Source organism: Rhincodon typus, chromosome 37 (assembly GCF_021869965.1).
Source record: "Rhincodon typus isolate 14 chromosome 37, sRhiTyp1.1, whole genome shotgun sequence".
In the NCBI taxonomy this organism is placed as follows: Eukaryota; Metazoa; Chordata; class Chondrichthyes; order Orectolobiformes; family Rhincodontidae; genus Rhincodon; species Rhincodon typus.
In genome coordinates this window covers 3,677,102-3,697,347 of record NC_063368.1, presented here as the reverse complement: position 1 = coordinate 3,697,347, position 20,246 = coordinate 3,677,102, and the positions used below count along the sequence as shown (strand labels likewise).

Sequence of the window (20,246 nt, the reverse complement as noted above, 5' to 3'; positions counted from 1 at the left end):
TTCTGAAGAAGGGTCCTGACCCGAAACGTCAACTTTCCTACTCCTCTGATGCTGCCTGGCCTGCTCTGTTCCTCCAGCTCCACACTGTGTTATCTCTGACTCCAGCATCGGCAGTTCTTATTATCTCTGAACATGTAAATCTCTCTTTGGAATGCTAAGATTTTGTCTTTAAACAAGTTTTGAAAAAAAGTTATAACATCTTCAATAATATAGCATTAATGTCAATGAGATATTGATTAAGTAAAAACATACAGAAATTACAGCAATATAAACTGCTATTACCATAGCTTCTTCAAGGAGAGGGCTTCCTGGTTCTGAATCAATGGAACAAGGTGAGAAAGTGCCTGGGGAGCCAGAATCTGAAGGTGGTGGTGACATTATCAACAAATGTGATTTGAAGTCATCAGTCTTGAGGTCAACATCAACGTCTAAAAGGCTGGAAATCTCTGGTGCCTTTAGGCCCTCTGTAAATGGGTAAAAGGGAAAAAGAAGTCAATTTATTTGTAAATTTGACATCTAACATTTACTCATCAACGCACCTGAAAGCATCATTCTGAACAAGAGTTAACTTAAGTATCGGTAGTATTCAACAGGTAAGTGTGTAAAAGGACGAATCCAATTGCAAAAAAGGAGGGTATTAAAGGCCAGCACTGTTACTTGTACATTAGAAACTGTACAAAAATGGGAACCTACTGGTGGTGAAAAGTTAGCACTACTTACTGTTTTTCTGATTAGCTATTTTTAATGCCATGTTCTCCTGTCGTAGCTTGTGGTTGGTCTGTTGCAGGTATTTAATGTAATCGATGGCCTTTCTCAGCACTCCAGATTTGTTCATCTACAAAATATGGCATGGTAGGGTTCACCTAGATTTCCATTCAAATTTAACAGTACATGGCACATTGAAACTGTACTTTCTGGAGAATGATAGGCATAAATTAGTATAGTGCATTTCACACAACTGGGCCATTATGATGTACATTGGCACAGATTTTATTGCAGTAAAATGGCCATTCATTACATAGTTTCAATGGAACTGAGAGCAATTTTGAGATACTGGACATGTGCTAATGACATGGAAACTGAAAAGGTGCTGCCCATTAGACTACTCTACTCCACAGAATACCCTGTAAAAGTTCTTTCAGACTGAAAGTCCCTCTGCAATTCATGTCAGTCATGCTCTAAAAATTCTTAGAAAAAGCTGCACCTTGTTGATGAAGGCATGACCACGTTTTAAACTAACTTCATAATTATTCCTAAACACCCTGAAAGACTAACTATGTATTCAAGGAATGTCAAATTTTCCACAATAGTTAAAAGAAACTATTTCTAAGAATTTAAAAAAAACACTTCTTTATTTTGGCCTCCACCACAACACAGTAATACATTTATTTTGCTATCTAAAAACTGCAATTCAAAGTGAAGGATTTTAAATATTTTTAACCATTTGTCTATTTATTTGATGACCATTACTGCTACACACCAAACATCCTCCTGACTTGACAACAGAGTTAAACTGTCCTCAGCAAAAGAAAACCATTACTGAGAATGCTGGATCTTTGTGATCAAGAACATAAGAATTAGGAGCAAGAGTAGGCCATTCAGCCCTTTAACAAGATCATAGCTGATGTGTCCCAAGCCTCAACTCCTCTTTCATCTTAGCTCTCAATTCCATGAAATTTCAAAAATTCACATACCTCTTAAAAACTTGCAGCGATCTAGCCTCCACACTCTCTGGGACAAAGGATTCCCGATATTAACTCCCCTCCAAGGGAAGAAATTCCTTCACATCTGAGCTTATTCTGTCACTATGCCCTCTTATTCAAGATTCCTCTGCTAATGGAAACAGTGGTTAGCACTGCTGTTTGTGTGGAGTTTGTACATTCTCCCCTTGTCTGTGTGGGTTTCCTCGGAGTGCTCCGGCTTCCTCCCACAGATATGCAGCTTAAGTGGATTGGTCATGCTAAATTAGTATGCAGGGACGTGCAGGGTTTCAGGGAAAATGTAGGGTGTTTGGGTCTGAGTGGGATGCTTTTTGGAGGGTTGGTGTGGACTCGAATGGCCAAATGGCCTGCTTCCACACTATGGGGATTCTATGAACTTCTCGATATCTAAAGATCACCCCTCATTCTGCTAAACTCTAATGAACAAAAGCCTATCCTGTCTATCTATTCTTGATAAGTCAACTCCATTTATCCCAAAAATAAGTCTCATGAATCCCTTTTGAACTGTCTCCAATGCCAGTACATTATTTCTTAAACACAAGCTTCGGTCTTGCTCAATGAAATTTGTTACACTGCTGACCACACAAAATGGAGACAAGCAGCAATGAGTGATAGTAATGTTTGGTTAATTTGCATTAAATATTTCTTTCTGTGGCTTAGTGTCAAATTTTGTTTGATCATCCTCGTCTGAAGTGCCTTGGGACATTTTACTCTTAAAATCACCATGCAAATACAAGTTCTGACAGCTCCAACTACCTTATTATAAAACCAACTTAGCACTAATTCTTTCTTAAAAAGATTTTAACAAAAAAGAATCAAAATTATAGCTACCTTATAAACAGTCACCACGGCAGACTGGTATAGTTAATTTGACCATTCATTTCATTGGCAATTTATTTTTTAACAATGAAATTTGTGCTCTCCCCATGCAATGATGTATAAATAAATTTAAAAGCCTTCATCATGTAACTTGTATTGATGGTCAAATACAGACGGGATGTGGGATGTGGGATGCAAGAAAGAGAAATATCAAAGGCAAGAACACCATTGCATCCAAGTCACATACCACCTAAACATGAAAATAGTCATTCCTTTGTTTCACCGAGTTAAAATCTTGGAACTGCCTCCATTAAAGCACTGTAGGTTCACGTACACCACAGAAACCAGCAGGTCTGGCAGGCACTCACCAGCACTTTCTCAAGAGCAATAAACACCAGCCTTGCCAGCAACATCCACATCCCAAGAATAAATTTTTTTAAAAGGTTTGATTCCATTGAGAGCAACAACATTGAACTGATTTATAGTTCATAGGACCTGTCATTTATCAACTTCAGGATTGGAAATTGCAAAGTGTGGATTTCCTCCAAGTGACACACCATACTGACTTGGAATTATATCACCATTCCTTCGCTGTCACTGAAACAAAAGCCTGGTATTCCCCTCCTAACAGTATTGTGGTTGTCCTCACATCCCAAGTTTGACCAACAATTTGAGATCAAAGCTCACTACTTTCTCCAGAGTAATGAGGGATGGGTAGTGAATGCTGACCAACAATGCCTGTATGCCATGAATAAAGAAAATAAATCATAAGTGAAAAAGGCTGTTGAGGCCAAGCCAACTCTCTGCGGGGGAAAAAGTCAGCCAGTTCCCCTCTCCTGCAACGGTTTTCTCTTCAAATTAATTATCCAATTCTCTTTTGAAAGTCATGATTTAATCTGCCCCAACTGCATTCTCAGGCAACACATTCAAGGTTTTAGACATAGCTACATAAATGCTTTCCTCATGTCACCATTGGTAATTTTTCCATTCATTTTCAATTGTTGTCTTTTGGTTCTCAATTCTCCACCAGTGGGACTAATTTCTCCCGAACTATTTTGTCTTGATTCTTCATAATTTTCAATGCCTTTACTCAAGTTTTCTCTTCGCTTCTCCAAAGACAGTCACCCCAGTTTCTGTGATCTATCCACATAATTGAATTCCTTTACCCCAGAACCATTTTCTCAAAGGCCTTCCCACCCTTCCTGAAATGTGGTTCCTAGAAAGGAACATGCTACTCCAGATGAGGCAGAGCTAGTATATACAAGTTCATCATAATTTGCCTGATTTTATACTCTCTGCCTTGACTCATGAAGCTCAGGATCCCAAATACTTTTTTAAATTGTTTTCTTCAACAATTGTGCACGTCCACTCAGGTCTCTGTTTCTAAATTAAGCTGGCACTGGTCTGCCAATTACACTTGCCTGTCTGTGCCATCCATAAGTCTATCCTCACAGTTGAGGATGTTTGTTTTGTGTCACCGACAGATTTTGAAATTTGTGCCTTGTGCATCTCAGTCTAGTTAATTAATATAGATTAAGAATAGCAGTGAGCAAGCCCTGTAACTAAACTTTAATGATTTTATTATTGCTTGCCTCATGCTCGGAAGTTATCACCTCTTGCTCAGCATTGATGAGCTACCTGAAATATGCCAAAGAAGCTGTACTTCATGTGTGAATGTAAATAGATCTGATATCATCACAATAACTTGATTTCAGTTACTGCTGAACATACTTGCATATAAACTTTGATAATGTTCTGAATCATGGTTCAACTTGTCAACTCCAGATGCTGAGGTCAATTATATTATCACTTGTCCTTCAAAAACCAAGTAATCTTATCAACAAATATGAAAATTAGAGATTAAACCCCAAATATCCTGATTTTTAAAAAATTCCTACAGCACTCTAATACAGATGTCTACCAAAACCAAGGATAAGTGAATAAATAACGTTAATTGGAACAATGAATGAATCACAAACTGCTGCGTGAAATATATATGACTGTCGCTCATGGTATACTATTTTCTTCCTTTAACTCTTATGAGCAGTGACCTTCAGGAATATAACACACCATTACATAGAATATTCTGAATGAAAAAAATCATAAAAGTGACTTACTTTAGCTTCTGTTCCCATCACAAGATCCTTGAGCTCTATGATCTTATCATTAATGGATGATCGATATCGCTTCTCAATGATATTATGAGTTGTTCTCTTCTCACCTTCCTTCAGCCCCTCCACTGGGGCTTTTCCATTCCCAACAATCTGCTTGATTGGAACCTTATCAGGTCCAACCATCATTGGCACAGTTGTCAAAATAGTTCCATTACTGCTTACCAATGTCTGAGGTGAAAAAGTTAAAAGTAATTTTCCACTGATCCACGTACACAAGATCTAACAAACTTTACAGTTTTTTTTTTTAAAATAAGCTTTTAAAAAACCATCATTTTTGGCCTCCATTTTAGGTCCCTCCCACATTACATGACACTTCATCCAGGCAATTTGACCCCTATACCTTTGTTTTCTGAAAGAATCAGAACAGATAGAAAGGGTAGCTCGAGAAATTATGTTTCCAACTGCAACTCTCTTTCATGTTGCAACGTGACATCAGAAAATATGATAAAGGATTTTGAGCTCTGTTGGATCTCGAAAGCACTGTGAATACTGCTCCATCTATTACAAGGGTTGAAAATAGGCAAAACACTTTTTAAAAAAAATGTTCTTCAAAATAGAGTTAGAGTCATGCAGGACAGAAGAAGCCTTTCAGCCCATTGATATCCCTGCACTAATCCTGCTTTCCTGTACTGGTATAGAGACTTGAATGTGATGGACATTTCAAGTGCTCCACAATGTACTATTTAAAGGTTATGATATTTCCCACCTTAACCACCCTCCCAAGCAATGCTTTCTAGATTCTCACCACACTCTGGATGAAAACAGTTTTCCTCAAATACTCTCTGAACCTCCTGATCTGCACCTTAAAATTATGCCTTCATTACTGACCCTTCAACTAACAGGAACAGCTGCTTTCTATCCACCCTGCTTTCGCCCCTCAATCTCATACACCTCAATTTTCAATTCTGTTACACTTGCTTCTTTAGTTCAACGTCTCAATGACAAAAAAAAATGGCTAGGTCTGAAGATTTCACCAGCCAATGACTTTTCCTAATGGCTTGAAATATTCAAAAAGGAGGACATTTTAAAAATTACTCCCACCACCAGTACACAGTGGCTGCAATGTATACTATCTACAAGATACACTGCAGTAATACACTATGGTTTCTTAAACAGCACCAAACTCACCCCTACAAACAAACAAACAACCATTACCATGTAGAAGGATCAGGGTAATGGACGCAGATGAACTCTACCACTTCCATGTCTCAACATTTGGATTTGAATATTTATCCCCCATTCGTTTATCCCATTGGGTCAAAATTTCTAGCACTCCCTCCACATCCTAAACTGCATAGACTATAGTACTTCAATAAGCTGACTGATCACTTCTACTTGAAAACATTCAATGTTTCAACCTCTAATGTTTTCTATAGAAGAGAATTCCACAAGCTCACTACTTTGCATTAAGAAATTTCCCCTCTTCTCAGTCATAAATGGCTTACCCTGTTACTTTTGACAATGACCCTTGGTTCTGGAATCCCCACTTATCGGAAATATTATTCCTGTGTTAATCCTGTTCTAGCCCTTTTAGAATTTGAGGTTTCTATGAGAAACCCCATCATTCTTCTGAATGCCAGTAAATATAGCACTAACCAAACCAGTGCCGTTTCATACGTCAGTCTTGCCATCCCAGGAATCAGTCTGGTAAACCTCTGTTGTTATCCCTCCATTGCCAGAACATCTTTCCTCAAATAAGGAGAGTAAAACTGCAAACAATTCTCCAAGTATGGACTCACCAAGGCCCTGTATAATTTCAGCAAAACAAGATCCTGTACTCAAAACCGCTCACTATGAATGCCAACATATCAAGTATCTTCTTCATTACTTGCTCACCTGCGAGGTTACTTTTAGCCACTGACGTACAAGGATATCCAAATTTCATTGTACCTCCCCCTTCCCAATTTCTTTCCATTCAGGTGTTAATCTGTCTTGCTATTTTTGCGACCAAAGTGGATAACCTTACATTCATCCACATTATGATGTCATGCATTTGCCCACTCACTCAACTTGCCCAAAACCACTCTAAAGCATCTCTCACCCTCGTCACAGTTCACTCTGCCATCCAGCTTTGTGTCATCTGCAAACATGGAGATACATTTAGTTCCCCCAGCTAAATCATTAGTGTACTGTAAATAACTGAGATACAAGCACTGATCTTTGTGATACTCCACTAGTCACTGCCTGCCACTCAGAAAAAGACCTGCCTATTCCTACTCTTTGCTTCTTGTTTTAAACCAGTTCCCTACCCATGTTAGTAAACTAAACTCAACCCCATGTGCTTTTCTGGAACACAAATGAGCTGATTCCTCCCCTGCCAAAGCTGGTGATTATGCAGCTGACTACAATCATCTTGCTCACCCAACTGAGACCATTTAACTCAATAATTGGGAGCTGAATTTTCAAATCAGTCCATTGACTAAGTCACTGGTGATCTCCATAGAAAAATTCTTTCCAAACAAGTTATTTGCACCATTTGAACTCCAAGGTTTAGTTAGAGTCCCATATCCATCAGAAAGTAGATATATGGAATAAAGGTTCTAAAGCAAACCATGCAATAAAAGAAACAACACTTTCATTTGAACTTGCATTAATGACTCATCTCTGAACTGAACATACCGGGACTTGTAAAGCTGTCTGCATTGGAGTGGCCAGGGTTGTGATGGTTGGATTCTGCATTGCTGCAATGACTGGGTTGCGATCAGCTTTCAAAGTTGTTAGGACCAAGGAGTCTGTCTTTATGAGTTGTGGCTGCACCAGCACCTAGAATAGAATAAAACGCACCCGATTGTCACAAAACATGAAGGCAACAATATAATTAACAATTGAAATACTTGTTGTTCAAAAGTTATGAGAAATAAAGCTGATTTCACAAATGAGAACAGAATCTAATGCCTGGTTAAAAAAAATGTAAGTAACCAGTTGCAGTTTAACAGTTAAATGATGGACTGAAAACTATTCTTGCCAAGTTTAGGTCACACTGCCAACTCAGGAAAATTTGAGGGACTGGCAGAGGTGTAGTGCAAAAGATTACTACTCATTTGGTTATATTGAAAAGTATGAAATTCCGTAACTTGTGGAAGATTCTGAACCTTGTACTCTCTAAATGATAACTTTGTTGGACTCCAAACTCAGCAACAATAAACACATTCAGCTTTGGCAAGTTGAGGTTCTCAGGATTCTTCAAGAGACGGATGTGTTTAAAAAGTAAAATTTCTCCTGAGGCAGGAATCTAGCTTTTACTAACTCAATGTGGCAGAGGTGAGGATGGAAAGGGCAGCATTTTAAGATGCTACATTCCCATGCAGTACAAAAACAGAACACTGGAACATATTTTTAATAACATAATTTACATTGTAATAAACAGAAAACTGCAGAAGCACTTGCAACATCAGTCCTTGTGTCAAGCTCTTGAAGACATAATAAAACAGAAAATCAAAGCAGTGTTCACTTATTTTAGTTGGCAACAATCTCACATACTAATCAAATAGTCCTAGGTTTAAGTTCCACATCAAGAGTTCTATTCAAGCAGTCACCAAACTTTTTGCCTCACAGGCTTTGATCTTGCTAGCCAGTTTATTATTAAATGTTACTTGAACCAACACCTTTTGAATGACCACATTCACAAGGTCAACTGCATCATCTGGAGAAGCACACAAGAATTAGCAGGCTACTCAGCCAATCAAGCCTGCTTCCCGTTTTTGAGTGACAAGGGCATCAAAGGGAACAGGAGCAGACAAGAAAGCAGGAGCCACAATCTTAAGAAATAGCATAACAGACTCAAGTAGCTGCACCTAATTTTAAGGCCCATAAGACAATTACACAGCTAAACACCTGTTCCCCATAACTCTTGACTCCCATATGAATTAACAATCTGTCTACCTCAGCCTTGAATATATTCAATTACACAACCTCTATTGCTCGCTGGGTTAAGAAATCAACAGACTAAACACCAGCAGGAAAAAAACATCTGTGTTAAATGGGAGATCCGTAACTGTTAAACCATGTGTCACTAGTTCGAGATTTTCTCCACAAGGGGAGAAATCATCTCAGCAAGCATTAGTCCGGCCGCATCACAATCTTTTCTGTTTCATATAAGATCACCTCTCATTCTTCTAAACTCTAAAGAAAACAGCCCAACTTGCTATTATACAGCTCACAGATACCAGCGGCTAAGTTGTCAAAAAAGGGAGTTCCAGTAGCAAATTATTTATCTTGAACAAGTGAATCACATCAGTTAAACTCTTAGCAGTTATTTGAGGTATTAATTGGTATAATCTTACATCCTAGTCAAACAATCCTAGGTTCAAATTCCACTCCAGGACCCAAGTTCAAATTGCCACTGGCCATTTTGTCATAGACTAAATTAGCAAAATTGAAGCCTTTCAAGGGGCACATCAAATGTCTTTTAAACGACCGCATCCACTACATCTGTACTCCATACACAGGAACAAGAAATTAGAGCAGAATAGCACAGAATCAAAGAATAATGAAAGCTCTATTTGATAAAAGAATCACAAATGTCACTTTCCAAAACTAAATCTATGAGCTCAGCAGTATCTAATTTAGGTAGGTTGTAGATTGTGCTGAAGGGTTCTTGCAGTGCAGTGGTAGTATCCCTACCTCTCAACCTGGCCTCCTGCTTCATTTTCCACCTGTTCCAGAAGTGTGTAGCAACATCTCTGAATATGTTGATTAGGAAACATCTACCCTGGTGCTGACTCAAATGCATCAGATAACTGCTGTTAAAGGCCATCCCAACATCATTCACTGCAATAATAGTCATCTACAATATAAGTCCTCACTGTATTTTGTAACAAGATACACATGACTATAAATAAACCAAATAACAGCAAAGCACTACTGCATGTAAAGCATTTTTACTTTTGAAAGCTGAGCAAACTACAGCATTGTAGAACTAAGGAAAACAATATTAATTGAAGAGTGTTAAAAGACAACAGCACTTAATATACCCATAACTTAAAACAGATCTTGCATCAGAAATTAGGTCATGATCTGTTTCACAGTAATTCGCTTCTCTTCCAAAATGTCCATCATTAAACCATTTCTATTTGTCCTGGTTCAAGCACATGCCACCATGTTCCTTCTTGTGTTTGATCAGATATTTACCCAAACTTGCTTTCAAAGTCTTACAAGTGTTGCAAGGCTCATTAATGGTTCTTTAGCTTGCTTGTATTACAAGTACTGCACTGACTGATCATAACCTCATTATCTTTGCTTGGTCAATAGAGCAATCTCCTGCTTTCCTCAGAACTAGACTCAATCAGGCTATGAGAGCAGGTCAGAAGTTAAGAATCTTGCATTAAGTTATTCATCTTCTGATGCAAAGACTGTCAATCACCTACAGGCACAGGTCAGGGGTGTATGATGGAATACTCCCCATTTGCCTGCATAAGTGCAGCTCAAATAACACTCAAGCAGCTTGGTACATCCAGGACAAAAGCAAGTGACAGCATATCCACAAAAATTCTCTCCCTCTGTCAACAATATTCAGTAGCAGCAGTGCGTACCATCCACAAGATGTACTACAGAAATTCACCAAGTGTCTGAGACAGCACCTTCCAAACCCATGACCACCACTATCAAGAAGGATAAAGGCAGCATACACATGGGAATATCACCACCTGAAAGTTCCTCTTCAAGATACATATCATCCTGACTTGTTACTGGGTCAAAATTCTGGAACATTGTGGGTTAGCAAATTGACTGCAGTGGTTCCAGAAGGCAACTCACAATTTTTTTTCTTTTAAGAGATTCATTTTGTGGTTCTGTGTTATATTTCTTTAATAATGCTCCTGTGAAGCACCCTGGGATGTTTCAATAGGTTAAAGTTGCTCTTAAGGGCAACTAGAGATGGGAACTAAGTTCTGGCCCAATCTGTGACGTCCATGTCCCATGAATAAATAATAAATTTTAAAAATTCCTTTATATGAATACACCTCAGGACCTTCTCATCTCCTTAGAGATAATGTTTCAATTTCCTTTGAACAAGTTGCCAGCTTGGGCTGTTAATTTATTTCTGTATGCCCAATACTCTTACAGCAACAGATGAAGGGTCTAGGCCCGAAACGTCAGCCTCTCTGCTCCTATGATGCTGCTTGGCCTGCTGTGTTCATCCAGCCCTGCACCTTGTTGTCTCTCATCCTTGATGCTTTCAGGACATCATTTCAGCACTTCCTCCAACAGCACTTATATGCAAAAATATGAGGCTGTCTATCTCTTGACTAGAGTAAGATGCTTGTCTTTCAGCTTTAACATCTCTGGGTTGATGATTCCCATTGTGTGTTCAGCTGTTGCTTCTTGTTGAACCATAAAGGTTTTTATGATAATCAATGATAGTTGTTATGGTCACTGAAGGCCAAGGCAAAGTGAAGGAAGGCAACTGAACACGGTAAGAGAGAAAAACAAAAAAACCATTGGACTCTGGCCACATACTAGTGCCATCATTAGAACTGCTTTCCAAGTTAACATTACCTGCATTCACCTCTGCCACCTCATACAATCCTTTGTTACCTCTCGGCTGGGCTGTTCCACTGCACGCTTAGCTGGTCTCCAACGTTCTACTACTTGTAAAGTTAAGGTCTCCAAAACTCTGCTGCTCCTGTCTTAATTTGCACCAAGTTCCATTCATCTATCATCCATGTGATCGTTGACATATAGTTGCTCCTAGTCAAACTATGCACTAATTTTGAAATTCTCACCCTGGTTTTCAAATCCCTCCTTGGCCTCATCCCTTCCTTTCTCTGAAGCATTCTTTAACCCTCCAGGATATCTGCTTGAAATTCTCTTCCCAAACCTTCCTGCCTCTGTACCTCTTTTTCTTTTCTTTTAAGAGATTAATTTTGTGGTTCTGTGCCATATTTTGTTCAATAATACTCCTGTGAAAAGTCCTGGGGTGTTTCATTAGGTTAGAAGGTGCTGTATAAGTTGTTAATAATAATAAACATGCATTCAGCCAAGCTAAACTTTTGCCCACACAACCAATCACAAGTATCATATTCATGGTTTCATATTCCTCTATTCTCTTTCTTCACTTCCAGAATTGAGCTGAAATATCTTGGTGAAGCACATAGCTTTGATCACACACATTTCTGACGAAGAAGTGCCTTTTCTTTGGATAAAGAGAAGGCTGGTAGAGGTTCTTACAATAATGAAAGTATTTGACATAGCAGAAACTCAAAGGGAATTTAGGAGAAACATTTCCACCCAGAAAGCGCTGATAATATCATCTGGTGTAACTGACATGAATTCCATAGGTACACTTAAGAAGAAACTAACAAACACATGGGGAAAAAGAGAACAGTAGGTTACGTTGATTTGGTTAAATAATAAAGTTGGTGGAGCAACATTTCTGAGCAAGATCTACCAGCAGTCATCTTTGGATCAAGGAATGAGGTAGATGAGAAGTCACTCAAGTTTGTTGAGACAGAGCTTATTTATTAAACAGCAGGCTTTGATGTACCAGGACAAGAGTAATCTTGCTTATCAAGGTAATGGGGTCCCTGTACAGCTAATGTATACTGTCCTCTCACTTAAGCACTTGAAGTGACATAAGCAATCAATGCTGCACATTACCAAGGAGTCTCACCTCTAGAGACTAAGTAGACAACTAATCACTTTAAACCTTAGCAAGGAGGCGATCACTTGACTCCAGGGTTTTGCATTTGCCAAGTAATAAAACTAGATAAGTCAGATTATGGTAGGAGGTGCTCACAAAAACACCACATGGACTGGTTTGGCTGAATGGACTTTCATTTTGCTACATTCTATGAATGCCCACGGATATAATGTTATACTCCAAAATAAATGCGAGAAACATTTCTACATCAGTCTCAGGTAGGGCTGGATCAACATTGCTCACAAACTCAGTTTTGAAGAATTATGCTGTACTCCTCCATACTCCTATACTTTCTTAATTCTACTGCCATCAATATGCTGATAAATTCAGGATCCCTCTGCTGTGTTGTGCCCTTGGAATACCATTTAATTTGTACAACCCATTCTATTGTGCATAGTCAATGACATGATTTTGCATTTGCCCATGTTACATGTCATCTGTCACTCATCACCACAACTTTGTTCATTCTTACAATTCCTCTACATTTGATGGATCTGTTCCTCATTGCTTGTAGCCTATCCCAATATGGTAGCAATTGCAAAATTGGGAGAATTTTGTTTCTGAATCCACTTTCAAGTCCTTAAATACACTGACTACGTTTCCTTGTGCTGGTGCATAATGCAGGAAATTGGTTAACTCCAATAAAAGACTTCATTACCTGTGAAAAGCAAGCTGACTTGCATCACTGCTACACAAAATATGACAAGGTACAATTATTTCTAAAGCATGATATTTGATTGACTATTGAATGGCAGCCAAAAATCTCCATTCCACAAAAGGTACTTTTTGGCACTAAAGGAAGAGACTTGGGTGTTTTTAGAATGAAACCATGCTCACAGCTATATTTCTTTCAGAAGGGACTTTACACTGATTCCAACAGCCAATCTCTCAGCTCTGAAGCCTCTGAATTTTTCTAAATTGACATCATACATCCTGGGCCAATTGTCTTCCTTGATATTGTACTTCCATGGTTGCACCAGCTCAGAAACCATCATGCTCTACCTTTTGACAAGAATATTTCCAAACAGTATTATTAGTTTGAGAGATAGGAGATAGAGAAATCAAGAAAATGAATTTGGTTAATTTTAAGTAAATACATACTTACAGGTACTTGCTGTACTTGTGGCGAGAGCGTTTGAACAGTAGTGGTAGTGCCTGGAGTCAGTGTCTGAATGTTGCCCACAGTGGTGGTTGAAGTAAGCATCCTGTGAGTGGACAGACCCTGTACCTGCTGCTGAAATGCAACTGGCTGGACATGCGGGGAAGTGACCAGGTTCTGTATCTGAGGTTGAAGAACTGTTAAAATATCCAGGTTAAAATAAGTAAACCTTGGGCTATGAACAGCAGCAATCACAACACTCCATGTTTCTCTCTCATGCACTTGAAACAAAAATCTATCCAAAACACAAATGACTTCAATAAACTTGCGGAATGGATGCTTAATGGGCAACTTAATTTCAATTTAGGCATGAGGTAGTGAATTTTGGTGGGAAGCATGAGTGGTCACATATGCCTTGGAAAGCACGCTGTGGCAATGGAATAAAAAGAAGTCCAGGTTCACAAATCACAAAGTAGTAATGCGGGTTAATGATTATGGTTCTCAATCACTTTAACAGATAAATGCTCACCAACCGGGTTGGTGTTATCTCTTGTATGATGTTAAACCGAACCCTGATTTGCAGATCTGGCCACATTTTAAATTCCATGCTTTGATTTTTAATAATTGGTGACCCGACAAGTGTAGACAGGGTAGGTTATATTTAGGATAACAAGGTGTAGAGCTGGATGAACACAGCAGGCCAAGCAGCATCAGAGCAGTAGGAAGGCTGACGTTTCGGGCCTAGTCCCTCCTCCTTTCTGAAGAAGGGTCTAGGCCCGAAACGTCAGCCTTCCTACTCCTCTGATGCTGCCTGGCCTGCTGTGTTCATCCAGCTCTACACCTTGTTATCTCAGATTCTCCAGCATCTGCAGTTCCTACTAGGTTATATTTGGGTTCCTTTTCTTCCCTGGATCAGGATCAGAATCATTAAATCTAAAAAGGTCTGTGCTGTCACCTTGGAAAGATACAAAACCCACTCCACTCTATGTGGTGCATCCATCACCCTGAGGCCACTTGGGAGGCAAAGGAAAGAGCCAATAAAGGTCTTAATGATGGTAAAAAGGTTCAATCGAGTTGATGAAGAGATGTTTCCAACTGTGGCATAAGGCTACCGAGAAAATTCAAGATTTAATGTCTACCATTAGATGCAATTCTGCTATTGGAAATCATTTATTAATAATCCAGACTGTTTTAAGAATTACACCAGAAACTGATTTAAGGCCATCAGTCAGATTTTCTGATGCATTTGTGCATGCTGGCAGCTATATACTTTAATACACAGAACTCTGTTTTAAATGGCCAAAGGTAATTCATACATAAAATGTACCTTTTCTGAGGGGAAAAAATGGATCATGGAGACTGCCAATCTCTGCTGCATTCCAATGGCATAACCCTGACCAGAGTCCACCTGCCTAGTTTGACAACTAAGGGATCAGCAGTAGTTGTTCTTGCTTCATCCCAACCAATCAGCGCCCCTTCACATGCTGTATAAAAAGGTATTCCCTTTGTTCAAGTCTGTCTTTGTGTTTGAATCCTAATGAATGTAAAACAAAAGGCCCTGACTTCTGGTTTCTTTTTAGAAATGTTTAAGTTCTGTACTACCAAGCAGTTATTCCAGTGCTAATGAAATATGTAACGAAGGCACATATGAGAAGGCCCAGGTTTGAACAGAATCAGCAAAAGTTCAGATGAAAAGTGGCAAAAGCACTGTCACAAGAAACCTTGAGAAAGCTTTTGCAACTGAACAGTGGTCTCACTGCAAAGTGAGCATGGGTGAAAACCAGGAAGAATGTCCTTCCAGTCAAACATTTTTTCTGGGCTTACCTACGATAAACAGCCATTACGTGCGGCAACAGACAGAAGAGCCCTTCTCCCCTGTAGAATCCCATTCCAACACAAACACTTACACCATAGTGAAACTGGACGGGAAGATGTATTCTACTTCTGTGAAACCACAAAGCTATTTGTCTCCACCTGCACAACACATGACTTTCCAAACTAAATTAGAAGGAAGTGACTCATTTTCAGGTCCGTCATTTTCCACTCTGTAATCGTCTACAAGAATTTACCAGCAACTCATCACTTTGTCCCTGCTTACTAATTCCATTCTGATTGACTTCAAAAAGAATGTATCATCGTTAATTATTGTATTTTTATGCAACAATATTGAAATTAGGCTAAATGTCTTAACATAAAGACCAATAATCCTGTGCTCAGGAAATTCAAAATGATATTTTTAATAGCTCTTATCAGGACTGCCAAACAAGTTGGAGTTCCTTTATCTGGAAAGTAAAAGCCTGAACCGTTTAGTGGGAGATGATGGCATTGTGATAATGTCACTGGACTAAAATAGAGGCCCAGCGTAATGCTTTGGGGACTCGAGTTCAAATCCCATCATCGCACTGGTGCGTCTGAATTCAATTAATTAAAACTGAGTTGAAAGTGAGTCCCAGTAATATTGACTGTATTGGTTACAGCAGGCTATTGTAAAATGCCAACTGGATCACAATGTCCTTGAGGAAAGGGAATCTGTCACCCTTGTCTGGCTTACATATGACCTACAGCAATACAGCCGATTCCTAACTGCTCTCTGAAAAGACAAGTCGGAATAAGGAACACATGCTGGCCTTGCTAGTGACAACCACATTCCAAAAATAATTTTATTATGTTCAGGTGTAGAGGAGATAGCTTCCATTTGTATATCAGTCTAAAAATAGGGACCATAAATACGAGATAATCATTAATAAATCCGATAAGGAATTCAAGATTTAGAATTATTTAATATTGTCACTTGTACCTAGCTACACTGAAAAGTGGATAATACCACCAGAACCTTCTTTATGCAAAGAGTGGTTAAAATTTAGAACTCACTATCATGTGGAGTGGTTGAGGAAAATAGTAGATTAATTTAAACATATGCTGGAGAAACAAGAGAGAAAGGAGTTTGCCAACATGAGGAGAAATTCATGTCAGGCATAAAAACAGAGTTAGGCTGAAAGGCCTACATCTGAGATGTAAATAATAAGCTCTACACGAAGTGCAAACAGCCTTCCACCATTGTGTTGTTGCGATCTAGAACCACACTGACACACCTCCACACTCGAGCTCTAGCACGAGAATACCTGAAAATCCACCTTGGTTCTGGTAGGTTAGTACTGGTTGCTGGATGAAGCGAGTCTGTGTAGGGGTTGAGGTAAAATTTGAAGCTATCATGAACGTTTGTTGTGGAGGTTGTGCCTGTGCTGGTGGACGAGGTTGAAGTGCTGGGGTAGTTTTTTGGGAAGCAGATGGAGTCTGGGACAGAGTTGACGATGTGGACGGCTGAACAGCTTGTTGAGTTAGTTGTTGCTGTTGGTGTTGTACTTGTTGAACTGGTTGCTGCTGCGTGGTGATGGGAGGTTGATCAAGCTTGTCACACCCTGTCAGCCCACCACTGAATTGTTCATCAAATAGGTCAGGAAAGTCTCCAACTTGGCCATTGACAAACTGCAGCATTTCTGTAAAAAGAATACAGAGGAAGATAAGAATCAGATTCTTTCATATTTAATTTTCAGTCATGATGAATCTCTTCTTGAGTATCAGTGACCATGAAATGACAGCAATAATGTTCTGTCTGTTGCAAATCTTTTTCCTCAATAGTGAGATAACTTTGTAACTTTTTTAAAAAGTTTCATCCACATTTTTATTAATGAAATTCCTTCTAAATGTGTAACAATTTATACCAGTGTACACTGGAGGCAAAATCAATCAAGAGATTCAAGAAAGAAATAGGTATGTTTCAGATGAAAAGCAGGTTAAACGGCTATGGGGAGCAGGAAAGTGGAGTTGAGACCACAATAAGATCAACCATGATCATGTCAGACGGCAGAGTGGGCCTGAATGGCTGAACTGTCTACTCCCAATCCTAATTCCTATAGAACACATCCTGTAAGCAAGACATGTCTCAAAATCAATGAAGAATTTTTGAAGTGTAGTTACAGTTGTAATGTAGAAAACACGACAGCCATCTTGTAAACTGTAAGCTCCCACAAACATAATGACCAGGTAATTAGTCTTTTACTGACAATGAGTGAGGTTTTTGAGTAGATTTGTAGCTCGGGTTGTGGATGCTGTGGTTGGTTCGCTCACTGAGCTCGGCCAGCGAACCAACCACCGCATGGTAATGAATGAGGAACAAATATTGACAAAAAGCAGCAGGGAGAATTCTGCTGTTTTCTTCAAAACGGTGCATTGGAATCTTTTAACATCTACATCCTGGGAGAGCAGGCTCTAAAAGATGGCACCTCTGACAGTTCAGCGCTTTCTCAGTAGTGCAGTGCAACGTACACCCGCATTTTGTATGCAAGTCCTGGAGTGAGACTTAAACCCAGAACCTCATGACTTGAGGCAAGAGTTCAACCAACTGAAATACGGCTGACTACGTTGCTTCCATTAGTGAATGCTCCTCAAAAACTTCAGAAAACAGATTGTTATACAACAACCATATTGAGATCTAATGTTGTGGCTGTCAAAACTTAGTGATGGAGATAATGGAGTTTAGTTTATTCTCAAGAACCAGGAAGGTACAGAAACATTCCCTTCTCTTGTTTAAACACCAAAACATGGCAACTATCTGCCACTGAAATCCATGTTCAAACTTTTGTTCCCTTTACATCCAAAGCTGTCGGGCCAGCCTCCCATCTTATATCTGCATCTCATTCAAAACTTTGCTGCCCGTTTTGAACTCGCACCAAGTGCCATCCACCTATTACTCATGTGCTCAGTGGCCCAAGTTAGCTCCTTCCTCAAAATTAAATTCACACACTCGTGCTTAAATCGCAACATAACCATATCTCTTCAAAGAATTCTTTGTTCTGCTGACACCATCATTTTAGACATGTCTCAAACTCTTTGCCCTAACATTTTCCACAATCTTTCAGGTGTCCAGTCCCCAAGCTTTGGAATTCCTCCCACTTCACTTTAAGACCATCTATGGAATCTCTTCAAGTAGGTGTTTTCTCATCATTCCCAATAGCCCACTGCTTGGTGTCAGTGCAGGTGATCTTTCCGTAAAGTGCCACAATCCATGTTGTGTTTTCAGTGGTTTTGGATCTCTTGCTGCAGGATAAAATGGAACTTGAAATCTGCAAGAAAGAAGGGAGTTCTTCTACAGTGTTAGAATTTGAACTGGTCCTTTTTGTGCTCAAGTTCTCATTCCACAGCTTTTCTACACTGGCATGGGCAGATATGTTTTTCTAACCAGCACTGTCTCGTTCTGTTATCTACGCAGGCATGAGTGAACCTGCGTCTGCACAGTTAGGGTTTCCAGGCTGGAATTTATAAGCAAGCAGCTTGTTATGTTCTCGCAGTCTTTGGTCAGTCATAGCACACTCACCCCTCAGATTCTGAGTCAGTCTCAGTTTGTGCTGGCACTGCAACATAGTGTCAGATACCAACTTTTGAATAGGTAAGAAGCAGCAATATCTATCCCATTACTACACAGAATCTTAGCCAGAAAAAGTATGTGTAGTTCTGTTTTAACCCTTGTGATTATCAAATGTTGCAGCCTAAGGTTTTGTTGCCAAGAAGTTTAATTGTAGTTGAAATTCAACATTTATACATTACTTGTTCTACAAGTTTAAATTAAGAGCAGTAGTAGGTTATTTGGCCTCTCGAACTGACTGATCCAGTTCTAATCTCAGCTAAGTTTTCTTCCCAAACCCCAATATCCTTTGGTTCCCTTGTTATTGTCAAGAATCTAGCTCTTCTCAGGGATTCAGCAGGAAAATCACAGAGGTGCAAAATCATGGTCAGTTGAACGGTGGAGCAGGCTCGAAGGAGTGCACGGTCTAAATCTTCCTTGAAAAACATTCATTCAACAACGCTGCCTCCATTGTTCTCTGAGAAAACATGTTACACAGACTCTTACGCTTTGGAGAAAGAATGTCTCCATGTCCAAAAGCAGGAGATTCATTATCTCTAAAATATGTCCCTTTTTTCTAGCCTCCAGTCTCCCAATGAATGAGTTCTCTCGCTGAGACTTAACACAGGTTTAATTCCAGGCTCGTTATGATGCAGCATTAGGAAAACATCAGGCAATCCAGTTTCTTGGAAGTCCAGTCGGCAAACATTTTACATGTGGATCACAAAGTCCCAGGTTCACTTTGTGCCTGAGTTATTGGCATATGTCAAGAATAAAGCAAGGTAATGGTGGAAAAACTCAGGTCAGGCAGTATCCATGGAGAAGAAAAGTAGGGTAAACGTTTCAAGTCTCTCATCTTTAATCTGCAGGAAAGGTCACCTCTGTATTTTTGTATTTAAGCTATGCAGTGGGACTTGAGCCCAGAAATTTGTGATACGAGGCAACAGGGCAACCAACTGAGCTACAGCTGACTACGTGGCTTGCATCAGCAAATGCTCATCAAAGGCGAGAACAAATTGCAATACTATGACTATAACAGATGCAATTCTGTAGCCGTCAAATTTTACAGTAAACCAAGTCACATATCCTTATTCATGCTGATGATGGAGTTTGGTTTGTTTTCAAGGTGACAGACCAGATTCCATCACAAAAGTTACCACCCCAGTCTGTGTCAGTTTACGTGCTCTTCCAGAGCCTCCTCCCACCCTACTCCGCCTCATTCCCATCTGTATTTTCTCCAAAGATGACCAGAGACTTTAATTCACAAAAAATACTTACATACTTAATATCTTTCATGCCCTGAAGGCATCGTTCAAATGGGCAAAGGTTATAAAATGAAAAGGGTTTTAATCTATCAATAGATAGTTTTTCAAGGACCGTAACTTCCCCCCCC

The 20,246-nt window shown here is 39.4% G+C and overlaps 1 protein-coding gene across 3 annotated transcripts in view; it reads right to left on the bottom strand.

The window, feature by feature from the left end:
• The window catches only part of srebf2 (sterol regulatory element binding transcription factor 2), a 56,965-nt gene that overhangs the window by 35,823 nt on the left and 896 nt on the right, over nucleotides 1-20,246 (bottom strand). For 2 of the 3 annotated variants that reach the window (XM_048617637.1, XM_048617638.1), the window contains exons 2-7: nucleotides 16,575-16,949; nucleotides 13,459-13,649; nucleotides 7,334-7,477; nucleotides 4,658-4,882; nucleotides 721-835; nucleotides 283-464 (exon numbers count right to left, since the gene is read on the bottom strand). In XM_048617637.1, coding sequence (XP_048473594.1) covers nucleotides 283-464; nucleotides 721-835; nucleotides 4,658-4,882; nucleotides 7,334-7,477; nucleotides 13,459-13,649; nucleotides 16,575-16,949 — 1,232 coding nt within the window. The remainder of the gene's footprint in view (nucleotides 1-282; nucleotides 465-720; nucleotides 836-4,657; nucleotides 4,883-7,333; nucleotides 7,478-13,458; nucleotides 13,650-16,574; nucleotides 16,950-20,246) is intronic. The other variant, XM_048617639.1, reaches the window with a different exon arrangement.